The 20,884-nt window shown below is 46.0% G+C and overlaps 1 protein-coding gene across 1 annotated transcript in view; it reads left to right on the plus strand.

Moving 5' to 3' along the window:
* DAXX (death domain associated protein) overlaps nucleotides 1-9,253 on the plus strand; it is an 11,394-nt gene extending 2,141 nt beyond the window's left edge. Inside the window, exons 2-5 of the mRNA XM_018558108.1 lie at nucleotides 1,297-2,110; nucleotides 5,668-5,852; nucleotides 6,079-6,211; nucleotides 8,130-9,253. Of these exons, the coding sequence (XP_018413610.1) occupies nucleotides 1,297-2,110; nucleotides 5,668-5,852; nucleotides 6,079-6,211; nucleotides 8,130-9,253 (2,256 nt within the window). The remainder of the gene's footprint in view (nucleotides 1-1,296; nucleotides 2,111-5,667; nucleotides 5,853-6,078; nucleotides 6,212-8,129) is intronic.
* Nucleotides 9,254-20,884: the final 11,631 nt, after the last annotated feature.

The raw sequence follows: 20,884 nt of genomic DNA on the forward strand, positions 1-20,884 counted from the left end.
AAAGTGATTTGTCATGCAGATGACACTGACAGCAATGTTGCTTTGTGAGCATCAGAAGTGAAATAGAGAAGTAGTGATTACAAGGGGGAATACGAGCATCGGATACACAAAGTATGTGATTAACAAGGCGGGAGAAGAGGCTAGAGACCTAGCAACAGATGGGGTGACAGATGGTGTTCAAGCAACATCCTTTTTTTTATTATCTTGTAAAAAATAACCACTTCCTACAAGGTGCACCTATAATACTTTTGGATTTTGTGATAGGAATGTGCTACCTTGTTGGCAGCCCGGGGCAAAGCAAAGATATCCAGACTGCACGGCCTCTGCTAGAAGAGAGGAAAGGAGTCTATCTTCTGATATGTCCATCTGTCTGTATAATCTGATCTCTCCTACTCCCTGCATCCATTTCACAGCACAGCAGGAAAAGAGGACGCAGAATGCTGGCGTTATGCTTGTAGGCTGTGCTGCAAGTGGGAAATATTTTTCTTTCTTATGAGTAGGGATGCACCGATACTGGTTTTTCGGTATTGAGCACGAGTACCGATATTTTTTTTTCCCCGGTACTCGCCAGTGCCGTGTGCCCACCTTCCTGATTGCCTGTGAAGCCAGTGTTCTAGCAAAACAACACCGGCTTCATTGCTGAGGCTGCCTGACTTCTGACCAATCAGGAAGCTGGGATGCAAGTCATGACATGCCGCCCGGTTTCCTGATTGGCTAGGAAGCTGGCTTCACTTGTTAGACAGCGTGGATTCCTGACCAATTGGGAAGCCGGAGAGCGAGTCATGACATGCTGCCTGGCTTCCTGATTGGCTAGGAAGCCGGCTTCACTTGTTGGTAGGCAGTGTGGATTCCTGACCAATCGGGAAGCCGGGACGCAAGTTATGATGTGCCGTCCGGCTTCCTGATTGGTTAGGAAGCCAGGCTGCCTACCAACAAGTGAAACGTCATGTCCCAGCTTCCTGATTGGCTAGGCAGCCAGCTCCATGCTCCCTCCGCACTGCCGGTCAGAGGGCGATCTCACTCTGACAGGAAGTTCTGGTATCGGAGCATTTGGGCAAGTACGAGTAGTCGCCCAAATACTTGGTATCGGTACCAATACTAGTATCGGTGCATCCCTACTTATGAGCATTATGAGGAAAATATATACAAGAATAATCATATAACCCCCTTTCAGGCGGGATAATGAGACCAGTTTTCCCTATACCGTAGCTATAAGATATTTTTCGGGTTTATAGTGGGATTGGTTTTTATTTTTTCCCTCCCCTCCTAACGTGTACATTCTTCACCCCATTTCAGTTTGTGGATTACTGCTCCAAGCTGACCGTCGAACATCCCGAGGTCATCGCCTTCCTCCAAAGCCGTTTCTCCAAAGCCAACCCTACTTACCTTTCTTCTGTGGAGTTCCGCAACACCTTGGGCCGTTGTCTGACCCGGGTGCAGGGCAAGCAAACGAAGGTCTATGTTTACATCAATGAACTGTGCACCGTGCTCAAGAATAATTCCGAGAAGAAGAAAGTCAACCTGCAAGTCGCCGTCGCTGCAGCAGGTCCTCAGGCCGACAAGGTAGAAACGGAACAACCTGCGGAAGATGCAGAGGAGGAGGTACCGGAGAGGAAAGCGGGTTCCAAGCATCAGATCCGGCGCCTGGAGAACCTCCTGCGACTTTACTCTCAGGAGATCCAGAAGCTACAGGAGAAGGAGCTGAGCATAGAAGACATGGATGACGAGGACTCGACATACATCCAGGAATCGAGGCTGAAGCAGAAGATGCTGCGTATATTCGAGAAGCTGTGCGAGCTGAAGACCTGCTCCAGCCTCACGGGCCGGGTGATAGAGCAACGGATACGGTACCAGGGCACCCGGTACAAAGAGGTCAATCGGCGCCTGGAGAAGTTCATCAATAAAACCAGAGATATCTTCCCAGATTACAATGATGTCCTTCAAGAGGTCCAGAAAGCCAGTGACAGGCATAACTTGGACCTGACGCGCAAGCAGGTGCGGAGCATAGCACAGGACGCTTTTCGGGATCTTGGCAACAAGCTGCAACACCGGAGACATTTGGACATGGTGTATAACTTTGGTTGTCACCTGACAGATTCTTACAAGAGTGGTGAGTGCTTTGTAGAGAAGAACACTTCCGTGTGGAAAGTTCTGAATGCTTCTGTAACCGGGTTAAAGTAGACCTGTCATCTGATGTGACCCCCTAAGCCGACATTGACTGGGGAATTTATCAAAACTGGAGCAGTTGCCAGTGGCAACCAATCAGCTTCCCTCTTCAGTTTGTTCAGTTAAGCTTTGAAAATGAAAGACAGAAGCTGATTTGGTTACCATGGGCAGCTGCTCCAGTTTTGATAAATTTCCTTCTGTGTATCATGTTCTATGTGTTCCATGAAATACTAAATTCACCGTTGATGAAAAATGGTGATCAGAGCTCATTGCTTCCAGGTTCAATCCTAGTTAGGGGACATCAACGATCTTCACTCTCGCAGCTGACACTGGCCATGAGTGAGCCCGGGATACATGGGCGGCCATTACTGTGCGCATGGAAGTGATCACTTCCACAGATAGACAGAAATGGTGCAGCTCAACTCGCACCTCCACTCCCGCTAATGGAACCTCTGAGCCGGATGCTGTGTAACTAGCACATGATAATCTTCCAAAGAAATTCAAACTTTATTCCACATGCATTTGTACAAAGCACAACCACTGACGCGTTTCGGACTTACTCGGCCTTAGTCATAGCTATTTTGAATTTCTTTGGAAGATCATCGTGTGCTGGTTCCATAGTTTTTGAGCCTGTTACTCCGGAAGAGAGTTGTCCGTGCACCCGGGGACGTATGACGGGTGAGCTGTGCACTTCGTGTTTTCAGTCTGAGCCAGATGAGGCTTCCACCAAAGCCTTAAATCAGAGTCTATAGAAAAGCGGCGCTTGAAACGGGATCAGTCCAGTAAAATGAATTTATTTCCAAAAAGGCATAAAAAGAGGCATTGTGGGGCTAAAACGCATCCGAAGTTTGACTTTTTATGCCCTTCTTTTTTTTTTAATGCTTTTTGCGAATAAATTGACCGCAAATAAAAATGTTATATTGCAGCTTATAAGTCCTTGGGCTTGGTGGCTGCATTATAATTATTTTACTTGATGGTCCTGCCAGTAACGCACTTCCTGTCCTAGGGTGACAATGCTCACCCACTGTACTGTCCCTGAGAAGCGGCGTGGTAACACTATAACTTCCTCTCCATAAGATGGGGGGAGATGTTCTGTAGTTTATAGAGGTTTACTGTAGAGCTGCAGCTAACGATTATTTTCAAAATCGATTAGTTAGCCGATTATTAAGTTCGATTAATCGGTTAATCGGATAAACAATAAAATAAAGTTTAAAAAATGGCTCCAGTGATGGACTACTAGTTTCTATTAAGATTGTAGTCCATCACAGGAGCAAGCTTGGAGCGGTGGAAGTAAAAAAAGTGTGGTGTGCAATATAGTGAAATGGAAAGTGTAAATGTATACAGCAATCAATGCAGACTGGCACCGGCTATAGAGGACTACAAATCCCAGCAATAGTACATTATACAGCGCAATGCAGAATATCACCAGCTATAAAGGAATACAACAAATCCCAGCAATAGTACATTATAGCTGGCGGTATTCACCCCCACACCTGCTCCTCCCTACTACATCTCCCCGCGTCCCTGTGCCGATCGTGGATGTGGACGGGCGGTGAGTGTGAAATGGGAAGGAGGTGCGGCGTGTAGAGCGTGGATGCGGGCGGGTCTGGCAGCGGTGCGCAGCGTTTGTGGAGCCGTGAACAGGGCCAACTGTTTGGAAGCCGATTAATCGATTATTGAAAAAGTTGACAACTTTTTCAATAATCGATTATAATCGATTATGTCGATTAGTTGTTGCAGCCCTAGTTTACTGTGCAGGGGTGATAACTAGGGATGCACCGATACCGGTTTTTCTGTACCAATACCGGTGCTTCCGCTGGCATGGAGCCGGCTTCCCAGGCAATCAGGAAGCCGGGTGGTATGTAATGACTCGCCTCCCGGTTTCCTGTTGGCCGGAAAGCTGGCTCCATGCTGATTGGCTGGTAAGACAGCTCCCAGCCAAACGCTGGGAGGACACTGCAGAGCGCACAGGACAGCCCTGGATTCTGGCAGAAGCAATGGGTATTAATTTGCCGTTATTGAACAGAGATATTAAAGCGATTCCAATGCTATATTTTTTAGCAAACCCGAAAGTGAGCGATTTAAGTTTTAGGAGTTGGGGTTACACTTTAAACTTGATAATTTTATTTATTAGGGCATTTTTCCTATTCCTTTCCTTGGAGATGATGAGGAAATCGGCAACCCCTCTGCTCACGGTGAAAGTTTTAAAAGTTTACTGAGAAGAGTTACAAAGTAAAAATGAAAGATTAGAGAGCCGAGAAATGCCGTGTGCAGAGATCCTCGGACAAGCTAAGGGGTTCGTTCTCTTGGTCAGAAGGAGAGAGGTAGAGATGATGAGTGGAGTGGTTAATGTGCAGGATAAGGTAGGTGGAGGGTTAATATACAGGTCACGCTGAAACAGGATGGAGATGGTGTGCAGGAGAGCAGCGGTGAAAGTGTTAAAAAAAAATAACCCCAAAAACCAATCCCACAATCAATAAACATGCCTGGCCATGAATCTGCTGCTGATCCGTCCGCTCATTAAAGCTTCATTGATAAATTCTCCATTGTGATTAGAAGGGGAGGGATGTCCAATGAAAACATTAGAATATTGACATTTGTACTTGATGTGATTGGGGGGGCTCTGTACCTCGGGATGACCAATCAGCTCTGTAGGTTGTGTCTGTGGTTTGAGCTCTCTGATGACAGTTCAGAACACAGACATTCATGAACATCCTTGGTAACATTTCAATTTAGAACTGTTCTAATTGGGATATAGAGATATGATTGGATAGAAATCCAGCATGTGCCTAACTTCCTGTTTGGGTATACAACATAATGCCTTTTGTGCTCTAAAATGACACTTGTGTTGTCAGGCCTACCCGCAGGGCTGCAGAACTTCACCCCTTCTGTTCCTCTCCACATACTCTCAGATTACATCTGAGCTCTACAATTCTGCTGCATTGGTGTGCGTGCGTACGTGTGGTTATAAACTGAACTCCAGAAATACAAATCCACCACTCAGGCGTCTTAAAATGTGTCTCCGCATTGCATAACAAAACATTCCACCCGTGGGCTACTGACTGCTATCTAGTCTGTTCAAAGCTCAGTCCAGCCAAGACATTTTGTTTTTTGGATAGGTTAGAGAAGGGTTGCAGCCTCTGTCAATTTTTAATGCCGTGTCTCTGTTGGGAAGATTTCGTCTCGCTACCTCCCAGGATAGGAATTGATGGGGGACGTCTCTACAGGGGACACGGCCAAAAACAAGAGGGGAAGGGTTGGAACATCTGCTAACTATTTATTTTTGCTGTCTTTGATACACACACACTCTCCCCTGTTTCTTGACCGGCAATACAGGGACAGGAAGTGAAGGAAACTATCCCCATTGTGGTCATCGACGGGGGAAAAACATGACCCATATTGAACTCTTCTGCATTCTATCCAATAATGGGAAAACATGTCATGTGTTGTACAGGACTTTGGCATTAGAGGCTCATGTGGTTTTTACATTTCCTCTTGTAGGTCTTGACCCTGCTGAACAAGACTCCTCCCTGGCTCGACGTCTGCGCGAAAATCGTAGCTTGGCCGAGAATCAGCTGGAAGATGTCATCAAGAAGTATGCAGAACTGCAGGATGAAGGGGAAGATGAGGACTGGAAGAACAAGAACCAAGACAATGAATTGCCGAGTACTTCCAAGGATGTGAAGGTAGATAACAGGGACTCTGTATAGAGTGTAGAGGTATTAGAGCCTCGGTCAGGCTACAGAGCCATCCATGGCGAGGGTAGGGGGTCACCTGATCAGCTCCAGTCATTATTTCTGATGTCCCCTTGTGTGGGGTTTTTTTTTTTTCCTGTTTAGTATTTTCTTTGATTTCAGTCCCTCTGCTCGTTGTTGCCACTTCAGCTTTCAGCACCAACTGTTTTTGGATTAGTTGCAGGATTCTCCGAGAAGCAGAAAATCGCAATCCGAGGAAGATGAAGAGGATGAAGAGTCGGAGGAATCAGATGTGGATATAGAGGAAGAACTGAGGCAGAGTCAGGAGGTGGCCGACGGTGAAGAAGATGGTCAGTGGAAGATTTAAAGTGAAAGCGCACGTATATTTAGGGGTTTCTTCTAGTTGTAACTACAAAAAATATGTCCTTTCATTGATTTAGGTTAATAGTCCATTGTAATCAGGGGCTTTGCAGGGAGCTGATCTCTAATATACCATAGGTCATGCTAGAACCTGTAGTCCCCTTGATTACGTCTTACAGTATATCAAGGGTAAGCAACCTTGATATTACATCATACATACAGTTCAGTATATGAGGGGTAGGCAACTTTGATATTACATCATACATATAGTTCAGTATATGAGGGGTAAGCAACCTTGATATTACATCATACATACAGTTCAGTATATGAGGGGTAGGCAACCTTTATATTACCTCCATATAATACAGTTCAGTATATGAGATGTAAGCAACCTTGATATTACATCACATATAGTTCAGTATATGAGGGGTAAGCAACCTTGATATTACATCATACATACAGTTCAGTATATCAGGGATAGGCAACCTTGATATTACATCATACATACAGTTCAGTATATGAGGGGTAAGCAACCTTGACATTCCAGCTGTTAGTGAACCAAGTCCCATGAGGCATTGCAAGACCCTGACAGCCACAAGCTTGACTCCTGGATGTAGAGGTATGATGGGATTTTTACTGCTGAAGTGCCGAGGATGCCTACCCCTGCAATATATGGTGCATAATAGGTCCTGCTGTGAGTTACCATTCTGCAGTCTCTTAATATACAATGTATATACTGTATATCATGCGGAGAGGTCTCTAGCTCTCTATGGTAGCTAGCATGTGGATTGTTGTCCAGTGCCCACTCTATATCCCTGTTTTTTTTTCCATCATGTGTTGTCACATTGCCTTTATGGCTCCTTCTCACTCCTTCTCACATGTGCCCAGGCCTCCTCTGTATTCCACATCGCTACCTCATGTTCCCTTTCTGTTTCATGTGTGGATCTCTGGACTGCAGCTCCTTAGCATTCCTCAAAGCGGCATACTGACTGGCTGCCACAAAGCCCTGAATGCAAACTCCAGAGATGTTTCGGTCCTTAGCCTGAAAGTGGAAGTTACTAGAGAAATTCCCCTTTCACCTTTCATTTTAGGGTTAGTCATACCTGTAAACGATAAATAATAAAGTTTCTAAAGTTAGCAGAACGGGGATTTCCTTTCTGCATTGCTGGAGGATTTTTGCGCAAATTCACCGTCACAAGAGGCCATTGATGTGTAGATGGACGGACTGAATTTAGCAGTGTGGATGGAGTGGGGAAGAGTTTATAGAACTCCCCGTAGTTCTCTTCAGGGTCACGGAGGACATAACCTAACCTCCTCCCATGATCCAAAGCTCAGTATATAGCAGGCTATTGCCCGCTATATACTGAGGGCACCGCAGCCGGGACAGATCCCAACAATACTGGCGATCCACCCCGTTGGTTGATTGACAGTGGGCTCTGCCTATCAAAAGGCAGAGCCAGCTATGCCCGTCCGTTCGGTCAGCGCTGGATAATCGGAAAGGGGAGGAGGAATCTCTGCAGGGAGCAGTGACTGACAGGGAGAGGGTCAGGAAGTCAGCGATCGGCGGTATGTGTTCGTTGACTTCCCGATCAATAGAGCCGACCTGTGACAGCTTCATTGTCACAGGTCGGCTTGAATTATGGGGGATTAGTGTTTTTCCCACACCCCATAATTCTCCTTTTAAGTCCCGTCAGGTTTTTAGTGCAATCCAGGCCCTTTCACCTTCACCTTGAGGCTATAACACACTCCAGAGAATTCCTTCTGCAACATTTTGGGTTGTGTTTTGTGGGTGCCCATTCAGCCTGAACCCAATAAGTTGGAGAGGTGTCCACATACATTTGGCCATATAGTGTGTCTAAGATATCATTCCTACTTACACTTGTTTTTTCTTCTTGCATTTCGATTTAGAAGAGGTGCCCGTTGACTACTTGAATGAAACCGACCAAAAGATGGAGGGGGCATCCAGTCCCATGAACTCTTCTCCTGCTGGTAAGGAGGATGAGGAGGAGGAGAGCGACAATAGTGATCAGACCGGAGATGACGTTATAGAGGAGGGTACAGATAAAGATGAAGACCAGGAGTTATCTTCCGGTATTACTTCTCTCTCACCGGAGAAGGAAGATCTGAACGCAAGTTTAGAGTTGGAGGCGGATGCAGCTGATCCTGCCTCTTCTGGTCATAGTAATGATGGTCAACTGGCCAACAATTCCCAAGAGGACCACGCTGAGCCAGAGAAGGACACTTTAACCTCACCTGCGCCTTCTGATGAGTCAGATTCTGGAAATCACACTATGGAGCAATTAGAGATGAGTGTCGTTGAAGAGGATTTTATTGGGGGCTATAACACCGAGGTGGAAAATGTGCCTTATGTGGAGGCAAAAGTGTCTTCCAGCAAGGAGCAGGGTACTAGCAAGCATACAGACACAACAGATGATTTGGTCAAGGATCCCAAGAGCCTGACGGGAAAGTGGAAAGATGGAAAGACCAGCCGTTTGGACAAATGCATCAGCAAAATTACTGGCAGTCTTGCTGACAAGGTCCCTATAAAAAGTCAGGCGGCACCATCTTTGGCCAGTGGGAGACAACGTTTCAGGCATCACAGAAAGCCTAGTTTAGGGGGCTCATCAAGGACTCAGGAGCAGAGCAGTAACTTGAAGCTGGTCTGTGTCAATACTCCGACTCAGAGCTGGGACTCTGTACGCAAGGTTGCGTTCAGCCACGGTCAGTCTGCGGATGAGAAATCGGACGTGGTGCACTTGGATAGTTGCAAAAACAGCACACGTGGCGATGCCAGCAACGGCGTTCACAGGGCCATGGTTATGTCGGCCACTCCTGTGAATCGCCTGAAACGGAAAAGAGACACGAACTCTTCTACAGACTCTCTATGCACTGTAAGAGTCGAGGAACTTGGTGCCCACAGGAGGAAAAGAAAGCCTTCCCCACAGATATGGACTGGGAACGGAGTGACAAGGTACAACGGGGCAGAAAACGGCAAGCAGCAGAAACTGAAGATTTCAAACCTCAGCAGGTGAGCAATGGGACCTTACTGGTGTAAAGCAAGTGCGCCTGTCATTTAGGTGTAGTCATAGAGAAGGGTGGAGGAAGTGAATGTTGCGGTGGAGGAAGTGAATGTTGCGGTGGGGGGAAGTGAATGTTGCGGGTGAGGTTGGGGGAAGTGAATGTTGCGGGTGAGGTTGGGGGAAGTGAATGTTGCGGTGGAGGGTGGAGGAAGTGAATGCTGCGGTGGAGGGTGGGGGAAGTGAATGTTGCGGAGGAGGGTGTAGGAAGTGAATTCTGTAGAGGAAAGGAATGCTATCGAGGAAGGGTGGAGGAAGTGAATGCTGCGGAGAAGGCAGGAGAAAGTGAATGCTGCAGAGGAGGGTGGAGGAAGTGAATGCTGCGGAGGAGGGTAGAGGAAGTGCATGTTGTGGAGAAGTTGAATGTTGCAGAGGAGGGTGGAGGAAGTGAATGTTGTGGAGGAAGTGAATGTTGTGGCGGAAGGGAATGCTGCAGAGGAGGGTGGAGGAAGTGAATGCCATAGAGGAAAGCAGTGCTTTGGAGGAGGGTGGAGGAAGTGAATGCTATTGAGGAGGGTGGAGGAAGTGAATGCTGCAGAGGAGGCTGGAGGAAGTGAATGCCATAGAGGAAAGCAGTGCTATGGAGGAGGGTAGAGGACGTGAATGCTGCAGAGGAAATTAATACTATACAGGAAGTAAATGCTGTGGAGGAGGGTAGCGAAGGGGAATGCTATAGAGGAAAGGAATGCCGTGGGGGAGGGCAGAGGAAGCGAAAGCTGTGGGGGAGGGTAGTTGAAGTGAATGATGTAGTTTGTTTTGTTAAAGTCATCTACACCCCCCCTATGCATCTGTAGAAAATAAATCAAGGCAACTGGACTCGCTGTATTTTTCTCGAAGCCGCTTTGCTGGTCATCCGGCTAGCTTTCTCGATTCAGGATGGATTCAGCAAGTCCAGTTGCCTTGATTTATTTTCTACAGATATACCAAGAGCTGGATGACGGAACCTTTACAGACATTATCATGTTTACAAAGAACTGTTGGAGGGGTGTAGGGTGCTTTGTAGCTCTTATTTTAGGGCATTGATGAGAACTAGTGGTGGAGCTACAGAGAGAAAACTGGAGCGAGGAAATCTGTTTGTGAATTTGGTTCAAGCACTCAAGCCTGTTGCCCTCGCCCCCCGTGGGAGCCTGTTGCCCTCGCCCCCTGTGGGAGCCTGTTGCCCTCGCCCCCTGTGGGAGCCTGTTGCCCTCGCCCCCTGTGGGAGCCTGTTGCCCTCGCCCCCTGTGGGAGCCTGTTGCCCTCGCCCCCTGTGGGAGCCTGTTGCCCTCGCCCCCTGTGGGAGCCTGTTGCCCTCGCCCCCTGTGGGAGCCTGTTGCCCTCGCCCCCTGTGGGAGCCTGTTGCCCTCGCCCCCTGTGGGAGCCTGTTGCCCTCGCCCCCTGTGGGAGCCTGTTGCCCTCGCCCCCTGTGGGAGCCTGTTGCCCTCGCCCCCTGTGGGAGCCTGTTGCCCTCGCCCCCTGTGGGAGCCTGTTGCCCTCGCCCCCTGTGGGAGCCTGTTGCCCTCGCCCCCTGTGGGAGCCTGTTGCCCTCGCCCCCTGTGGGAGCCTGTTGCCCTCGCCCCCTGTGGGAGCCTGTTGCCCTCGCCCCCTGTGGGAGCCTGTTGCCCTCGCCCCCTGTGGGAGCCTGTTGCCCTCGCCCCCTGTGGGAGCCTGTTGCCCTCGCCCCCTGTGGGAGCCTGTTGCCCTCGCCCCCTGTGGGAGCCTGTTGCCCTCGCCCCCTGTGGGAGCCTGTTGCCCTCGCCCCCTGTGGGAGCCTGTTGCCCTCGCCCCCTGTGGGAGCCTGTTGCCCTCGCCCCCTGTGGGAGCCTGTTGCCCTCGCCCCCTGTGGGAGCCTGTTGCCCTCGCCCCCCGTGGTGGGAGCCCATTGTCGGCCATCCAGTTCCAGAACCACAGGCATTAATAAGGAGTTGCCTCCCCTTTGTGGATATAACGACCTCCATTTCTGGGAATGCTTTCCATAAGATTTCATTGTGTGTGTTTTTGAGACTTTTTGTGCCCATTCATCCAAAAGCACTTTTGAGGTCAGGTACTGACTGTGGATGAGAAGACCCGGCTCACAATTTGCTCCTGACCTTACGAGCACTTTTGGCTGAACATTAATACCCATGGCTTTGGATGATCAACAGGTAATTTGGGTGTGGGGTGGTGAGGTGTCCACAGACTTTGAGCCAAAAAGTGAACTCTACAGGTTCCCTTTAGATTGTGCACAGATATTTATTGATGATGGACACGGTTCTATGATCTGAATACGGCACGGTCATTTTTCATCCCAAAGGTGTTCAGTAAGGTTGAGGGCTCTGTAGAGGACACTAAGTTCCTCCACATCTAACCATGTCTTTATGGAGCTGTCTCTGTACACAGGGCACAGTCACGGTGGAACAGAAAAAGGACCTTCACCAAACTTACCACAGAGCTAGAAGAGCGCAACTGTCTAAAATATCTATTAAACCCTTCAACTCAATCATTTGTAGGGTTTCCTCATATTTTGGGTCATATATTGTAATATAATATGGCCATATAGTATATTTCAAACGGATTTATATATTGGTTTCTAATGTTTTATTTGAAGGTAATTATTGCTGGAACATTTTTAATTTTTGGGGGACAGATGGAGCTTTCTTTTAGTGGTATTTAATCACCACTTGGGGTTTCTTATTTTTTTACTTTTTTACTATGTAAAGAAAAAAGTACTGAATATTTTTTTTTTTTGGGGTGGGGGGAACCTGTTTTCCCTACGATATGTTATGAAACGTTTATCACCCCAATTTTTTGGTAAAATATAAAAGACGGGGTCACATCGAGTGAAAAAACCCCAAACATGTCAAGCCTTAAAATTGTGTGAAATCGCTTATCAATTTAGTATTAACGGTGACTGATGGCCCGAGAATGATTGCTTGCACACTCCATTTGCGGTGATATGTAACTTGTGACGCAATCGTTTTTCACAGGTAGATGTACCTGATATGTTTGCATGTACCTGGGGTTAGGGATTTTAATGTTTTTTTTTGTTTACACTTTATTGCTATCACATAGGGGGCTAACATTCCCCCTATGTGATAACACAGATACAGGGACAGGTTCTCTTTATGGAGACATCAGCGGTCTATAAAGGTCACCTAGGGACGCCAAAACCACACACACACACACACACACACACACACACACACACACACACACACACACCGCCCCACCTTTGAACTGCTGCTTGTGATCTGCAACTAATGACTGAACATTAGTTCCTCCTTCCTCTGCTCGAAGGGGAGGGCCCTCCAGTGTAAAGAGAAGTACTGTTTACATTTTTGATCACTGTGATTGGTCATCACAGTGATCACATGATACTAGGGCAGTGCAAATTAACGATTAATTTCTCGATTAATCGTTAATCTTTTTGATCGATTACAAAATTTTTGATCGCTAATGAAAATACTCACCTCAGCCGGCTTCCGGGAGTCCCGTCGGAGATCCAGTGATGTCATCGGACTCCTCCCCCCTTCCCCTATGGGCTTCGTCGGCTAACGAAGGGAAGGGGGAGGAGTCAGGTGACGTCGATGTCCCCAAGTGGCTCCATCGGCTAACGAAGGGAAGGGGGAGGAGTGCGGTGACTATGTCCGTGTCGTCACCGGACTCCTCCCCCCTTCCCTTCGTTAGCCGACGGAGCCACATGGGCCGGTGAGTTTGCCCAAGAAACTTTCTGCACGAGCACCAGCCAAGGCATTGGCCTATACACATAAAGCACAGCAATGAAGTAATAAAATGAACTAGGATCACACTAATCCAGCATGTTATTCTGAGTTGCCCCACTCAAGCGGCGGCCATGTTGAGTGGGGCACGTGAGATTAATAACGTGCTGGATTAGTGTGATCCTAGTTCATTTTATTACTTCATTGCTGTGCTGTATGTGTATAGGCCAATGTAGTTGGATCTGTATGTGCGTTATAATCGAAAGTAATCGATTTAAAAAAAATTTGATTATTCGAACATAAAAATTTTAATTAGTAACAGCCCTACATGATACACATTCACTCTTTTCAAATACATTTTTATTGAAGGTAAAGAGTAATGGAATGAAAAGCGAAATCATGCTATATTCACAGTACTTCAATGTATATAATAATATCGCGGTTACAGATGGGATCCTGGAATCTGGGATCATCTACCAGAGTGGGCTTTCAAGTAGGCAGGGTAGGTGCTTACGTGTGTGCTTTTTAGTAGTTCAGTGAGTATTTCCGGTGGATATCTTGTTGCTTAAGGTCATAGATTATGGCTTGGGGTGCTTGATATCAATGGGGTAGTAGACATTTGCAAAGGGACTGTACACATTCACTCTTTACAGTGTGTTTTCTGTGTCACTGGCCGCCCATGAGGGATTTCCGGAGTGATAATTATAAATGGAACTCCAGAAATACATTCACCTCCGGCCATATTTTATTTATTTATTTTTTTACAAATTGATGTTTCCTTTTTTCAAGGCTTAAAGTGACACTAAACTCCGGAGTTAAATCTTAAAATACATTCAAGTCCCTTAACTATTAACAGAAATGTGTCTTATTTGTGTATCACTCGGCTGTAGATCCTCCAATCGTCTCTGAATTGGTGCTGACACTGTCCTTCCTTCTGGAGGGGGGCTACTTTTGTTCCCCATGGTCCCCGTGTGTGTTGTAAAGTAGTCACCGCTCCAAGTTCGCTCCAGTGATGGACTACAATCTCCATACAAATGAGTAAACTAAACATGAGATTGTAGTCCATCACAGGAGTGAGCTTGGAGCGGTGAATACTTTACAACACAACAGCAAAAAGTTTTCCAGCCCACTCACCAGCTAGCATGTAAAAAAAAAACTTGTCTCACCGTTAAGGTTAAAAACGGAGGTTTGGCTACACGTCTTCTGCAGAGAATGTGAAAGCCGCACAGCCGCGCCAAGGCACCTCTTATAGTGCGGCCCTAACTCTAAACTATCAGAGTCTCCATCTTGGAGCACATGGGGCAGAAGATAAAACTGGGTGCAGGTTTGTCAGGAGGAAGCCCAACCCCCCTTAAAGGTACAGGGACGCACAAGGGATCCCGCACATCCCAATGGCAGCTGAGACCCATGAGTCACTGCACCAAATCAGTCAAGCAAAACAAATGACAAACGCACTCATCAATTCATCACCAGCTATACAGCAAGGTGCACACGGAATGGGCTTTAAACAGTAAAACAGCAAAACGTTTTCCTGGCACACTCACAAGCTAGCATGTAAAAAAAACTTGTCTCACCACTAAGGTTAAAAACAGAAGTTTGGATTCACGTTTTGCTTTACTTTACAACACACACGGGGACCATGGGGAACAAGAGTAGCCCCCCTCCAGAAGGAAGGACAGTGTCAGCACCAATTCAGAGATGTTTGGAGGATCTACAGCCGAGTGATACACAAATAAGACACATTGTTGTTAATAGTTAAGGGACTTGAATGTATTTTTTAGGCCTGATTCACACCTAGGCGTATTGCATATGCGCGTCTGTCACACGTTTTTTTGTTACCGTGATTCGCTGTAAAAAAAATTGTGCGACAAACGCGCGTTTCCGGGGGTTTACTTGGCTGTATCCCAATGGAAACGCGCAACAAAAACGGCCCAAAGTAGTACATGTACCTTTTCAGGCGTGGGCCGTTTTGTAGCGCGTTAGGGACGGGCGGAAATACGCCAAGGTGTGAACCAGACCCATTGAAAACAATGGGATTTTCATGTTTGAGCGTTTTGTAGAGCGTACATCGAGCGTAGAACGCGCTACAAAACGTTCAGGTGTGAACGAGGGCTAAGAGTTTAGTGTCACTTTAACTAGACCAGTGGTTCTCAACCTGTGTAACCTCAGGACCCACATTTTGTCCTTGGTCATTAAGTCGCGACCCAAATCACACTGCAATGGACTGCACGGCATTGCGGTACAGCGCATGCCAGTGCGGGCGATCGAACTGTGGGCGGGAGGTGCATTTGGGGTACCATTTAAATGAATGGCAATGCAACATACCTCCCCACACCAGAGCACGTAGTAGATGTGATTGTGTGGTACAGTACGTTACTCTGGTCCAGGCACCTCTACTGGAGACATGAGTGAGCTGTAAGCAATGCACGTATGGATGGAGCTCTCTTGTGGCCATAGCCCCATCCTATCGCACTTCAAGCTGACATTCGACACCGGGCAACATATTCTGAATGGCTGCTTGGCGCGAGAACTGACAGTGCTGCGCTAGGGGGAGGCTGAAAAGCCTCTCACCTAGAAAAGTGGAAGGCACGTTGTCACCCACTGAACATGGGGTCGTGACCCACCAGTTGAGAACCAAGGAACTTGACAACCAGGTCACTCTGCTGACCTGAGGATTGGGAGTGAAGAGGAGCCCCTTGCTGGGTTGGGTGTCCGTCCCTCCACTGAATCTTCCACGTGTGGAGGAGGAAGAGCGGCAGCATGACGGTCAATATTTTTTTCATGTTACTTAAAGAGACGCTTCTAGCCAGATTTATGAATGATGATTTATACTTCATTGTGAATTACACTACATGGCCAAAGGTTTGTGGACAGCTAACCATCACACATACACTATGTGGCTTAAGGTATGTGGACAACCCTCCAAATGGTTGAGTTGAGGTGTTCCCAGTGAAGGGTAAAGTTGATGTTACAGCATACAAATAGACAATTGTGCCCTTCCACACTTGGCGGAACAGTTTGAGGCCAGCATCAAACATTTGAGGAAAATCCCTGCAATGTAATCATGCGTAAGAGGAATTTAATATAACAAAGATCAGCGGATCAATACATCGGCAATAATTATTATTGGGGGAGATCTTTGAATCCCTAGAACCCGTCTGCTGTTCTGTGTTGTCTCTGTGAACCAATGTCGATGTGTAATGTTCTCATTGGACTTTGTGCATGAGAAGAGTATGGGGAGTTGTCACTGCTGGCATTTCCCGGCTCCCGTATACTTCTCATGACAGAGTCACTTCAGAGGAAAGCACCACAATATGTATATTTACTGTTGTGTATGCGCCATTGTAAGTGATGCAGTCAGCTCGGCAGAAGCAGCCATACATTGGGGGGAATTTATCAGAACTGGAACAGACAAAATCTGCAGCATTTGCCCATGGCAACCAATCAGCTTCTCTCTTCAGTTTGTTCAGTTAAGATTTGAAAATGAAAGAGAGAAGCTGATTGGTTGCCATGCACAGCTGCTCCAGTTTTGATAAATCCCTCTCATTGTATTTCTGCAATATCGTTTTCCTTTTTAGAAAAGTTTTTAAAAGCATTTTTTTTGTTTTTCTTTCCATTCCCTGTGCAGTTCCTGTACCTCTTACTCAAGCCCCTCGGAGCCTTGCAGTGACAACGAGCATGACATAACACTAGACCTGATGGTGACCTGCAGCCCACAGATGGCCCCGGCCAAGACACCATCCCAGCATAATAAGGTGAGCTATTAAAGCCGCATACGCCAACATTACCAATTGGTTTATGTAAAAAGTAGATAAGCCTCATGGAAATTTTTGGTCGTTAAAGTCAACTTCAGCCCAAGAGCTGACCATTTAATGTTAAAGGATTCTCCAAAATGTCATTGTGGGATCTGTAATCGGAAAGGGATTGCGCCAATTTAGCCTGCATGGGAGGTACGCTAGGAGAAAGCATTTGCTGTCCAAATGGAACATTGGGGAAATGCACTTTGCAATTTAAAGTGACACTAAACTCAGGAGATGAATCTTAAAAATACATTTAAGAGGGATCGCTTATCCCTTCCCCCTTTTCTATTGTCATTTATATTTTTTGTGATTTCCACCTTTTTTTTTTTATTTGTGATTTTTGTTTTCTTTGATTCGTATCGCAAAAATGTTATAATAAACTCGGATTGCACTAAAAATACATTCAAGTCCCTGAACTATTCACAAAAATGTATCTTTGTGTATCGGCTCTAGAGCCTCCAATCATCTCTGAGTGATCAACGTCAGAGAATGGTGGGCGGTTGTGTAAAGCGTATACAGGACATTTCTGCTAAAGGGGGCAACACCAGCTTATGAGGCCGAGGGGGTATACTGCGGTTATCAGGCAGTCCCCGAGTTACAAACATCCGACTTGCATACGACTCCAACTTACAAACGAAGGCTATTACTGATCAGCAGGGGGTCCAGTAGTTGTAATGCTGCCGCGCTCGTGCCGACGAAGAGTTCCCGCCTTTTTGGGTCTGGTTCGTAGCACTGTACGTACATTACAGGAAGTTGGCTCTTGTTAGACGTGGGGTGCCCGCCTCTTCTTGCGGGTCATTGTGAGGTTTTACTGCTGTCTGTATCCTCATTAGAAAGATTTAATCTCACTTCCCATCCTTGAGACAACAGGAAGTGAGAGGAAATCTACCCCTAGGAAGGGAAATTCACTCCTGTGAGAGTTATCATGGGAAAAAGGTGTCTCCACTGAAGCTTGATCACCAATCCTTGCCTCCACGACAACCCAAAATTTTCAAAATCCAATTGTCACAGGGACAGAAAGTGAGGTGAAATCTTCTGAACAGGGACACACAGAGCAAAACAAACGTTACAGGGGGGGGGTTAACCCTTCCCTATGCTATCCAAATCCAAAAATGATTTTTTGGGCTGGAGTTGCACTTAAAAAATTTACCTGTTCCAGCTTACATACAAATTCAACTTAAAAACAAAACCTACAGAATCGATCTTGTTCGTAACCCGGGGACTGCCTGTACATTAACACCTGTTGATAATGTTGTTGAAGAAAGTTTGTTCATGAAGGCAAATTTATATTTTGTATTCAGGTTTCTGGATTTTATCTGTCGGCAGTGTTTGAATGGAGAGCTAATGTTTCCCTGTTCATATGTGTTAGTCAACAATTTCCATGGGGTGTACTTACTTTTTCACATGACTATTTTCCTTTTTATTATGGTTAGGATTCCGAACTGAATCATACATTTTATCAAGGTTTACAGTTCACTCAGCTCCCAGTTCCTGTGTTGGGCTGTCATTACTCAGCATTTATGTGGACAGGAGTCAGCCCTGCCCAGTGTCTTTTTGCTAAACTACTCCAAACGATCCTCAGGTTCTATTCTCCACAACAAAGAGCTAATTATTCTGCAGTCCAGGATGAGAATTGGGAGAACTGCTGAGAACACAGAAAGTGTGCACAGGCCCGCTCTGACCAAGGGTTGGTGTGTCCCCCCTCATGAGTCATCCAGCAGTCCATGTAAACTTATTTCACTCCTCCTTTTTGGGTCTTTTGTCCAGAACAAGTATAGAATGAGCTGGAGAAAGCTCCCAACCGTCGGCTAACCATTTACTGGTAGATGACAACTGTTCATTTGTAATCATATTTTATCTGATTTTAAGAATACATTTCCTAAAAAAGATACTTCTCAAACATCATTAAGGGGTGCAGAGAAAAGACAACCGGGTTATATTGCTGCATACAGGAGATTGGACACTGGCAAACAAAGCTGTTGGTCAAGCAGAAGAAACACCTCCCCCTCCCATCATGCTTCCGTTTTTTCTCTGGTGTGATCTGAGTGAAGTAAATCCTTTTCCCTGGACAATTTCTTGGCTTTTATTAAGATTTTTTTTCAATTTTTTTTGTTCAATACTGAGGAGCCAAGATTGCTCACTTTTGCATATTTCCAAATCGCCCAGTACTCTGCATAGCCTTGGAGGCCGTATCTGGACCTCGCTGTGAGGAAGCCTCGAGCCGACCTGTAATGTCACCCGCAGGCACGAGCCGCCACATTTTTTTCCAATCTGTTGTGCACCTTAACCCCTTCATGACTGAGCTAGTTTTCAGGTTCTGTTCATAAATGACTGACACATTTTTTACATTTTTGCTGTGTGATTCTTCCACGTCAGTAATATACTTTCTTACTAAATGTACCCACACATATTATATATGGTTTTTTAGAGGACAGATAGGGCTATATAATTATATCGCATATGTGTACCTAACCCCTCACTTAGTTTGAATAAAATAAAAAGAGGAAAAAAAACAGAAGAAAACACTTTTTTTTCACAAGTTTTGATTATTATTTTTTATATTATAGTATAAAAAATATATTTATAATTTTTATTTTCCTAATTTTGTTTTACACTTTATTTAAAAAAAAATTTCTTGTCAGTTTATATCAAGCAGTCACTGACAGCTTGATAAATTAACTTTTTTTTAAAATATTTGGCTATTAGGCTGCTCCAAACTTAGGAACAGCTAATAATAACCTAAGGCCCCATTCACACCTAGGCGTATTGTAATATGCGCGTCTGTCGCGCGACCGTCACGCTTTTTTTTTTACCGCGATTCCAAAAGGCTACTTGGCTGTATCCCAATGGAAAACGCCCTACAAAACGGCCCAAAGTAGTCCCGGGACCTTTTCAGGCGTGGGCCGTTTTGTAGGGCGTTAGGGACGGGCGGAAATACGCCAAGGTGAGAACGAGACCATTGACTACAATGCAATTTATATTTTTGACCGTTTTGTAGAGCGTTCGTCGAGCGTAGAACGCCCTACAAAACGGTCAGGTGTGAACGAGGCCTTAGAGACTGATCCTGACTTTAGTCAGATTCAGATCTCCCTAAAAGCTCTTTGATCGTGCCTAGATGATCAGAACTGATACATTTCACTCAAAAGATATACATTGTATCTTTTTGAGTGAAATGTAAACATAGGGCTCTCGAGCTTTCAACACAAATAGCAGAGAGGTGAGTCACTGCTACCTCTCTGCTATTTTCAGCTGTCAAATACAGGATCGCAAGTTGCGGATCTGTATTTGCATGTAACGCTTCATTCTTTCATTAATGAAAGGAAGAAGCTTTTACAAAAAGCTTAACTATTTTTAACTATTTCATTATTGAATGCCTCAATACTGAGGCATTCAATAATGTCTGGTAACTGCTGAGAATCAGCTGTTACCAGCATTACAAAGCCTGATATAACTCGTCACGTACAGTGTACGTGGCCAGTCATATAGGCACAAAGTGCCGGGACGTACACTGTACATCTCCCGTCACGAAGGGGTTAATGGTTCTCCTCATTCTCCCACTCTTAAGGTGAATCGACTCCTCGCACGGCTCTGGCCGTGTCTTCCTTGCTGCTGCCTACACTGACCTGGTCACAAATGGTAATGCTCTGCACCTGGTCTGTGATTTATTTTTTTGGTAATATCTAATGTGCATATTGTTAGCATGGTGTGTCGTAAGTGCCGGGGAAACAAACCTTTCCAGCCCACAATCTTCTGACTGCTCTGTGGCGACTTGCAGTGTTCCTAAGGTTCCTGACCCTGATGGCTCACATCAATGTCCTTTGCTTGAGTCCACACGCTCCTCGCAGTGCGGATCACTGTCCTCCGCTCGAGTCCAGATGCTCCTCGCAGTCCCCTTTAGTTCTCTCTGACATGGCTCCTTCCTCTGTATTATCCAGGGCGACATTTTCTGCAGCCAATATCAGAATTCATGGTCAAAATCTCTGCCATGAAAGCTGCCTCAGATTGGGGGGGTCGCACATGTATTTCTTTAGCTCGTCCTTCAGATTTCCTGTGATTTTTTTTTTTTTTTTTTCCTGCTTCTGCTTTTGCACATTCAGCGATGGATGTTG

The sequence above is a fragment of the Nanorana parkeri genome, unplaced genomic scaffold (genome assembly GCF_000935625.1).
Source record: "Nanorana parkeri isolate BGI_ZX_2015 unplaced genomic scaffold, ASM93562v1 scaffold321, whole genome shotgun sequence".
Classification (NCBI taxonomy): domain Eukaryota; kingdom Metazoa; phylum Chordata; class Amphibia; order Anura; family Dicroglossidae; genus Nanorana; species Nanorana parkeri.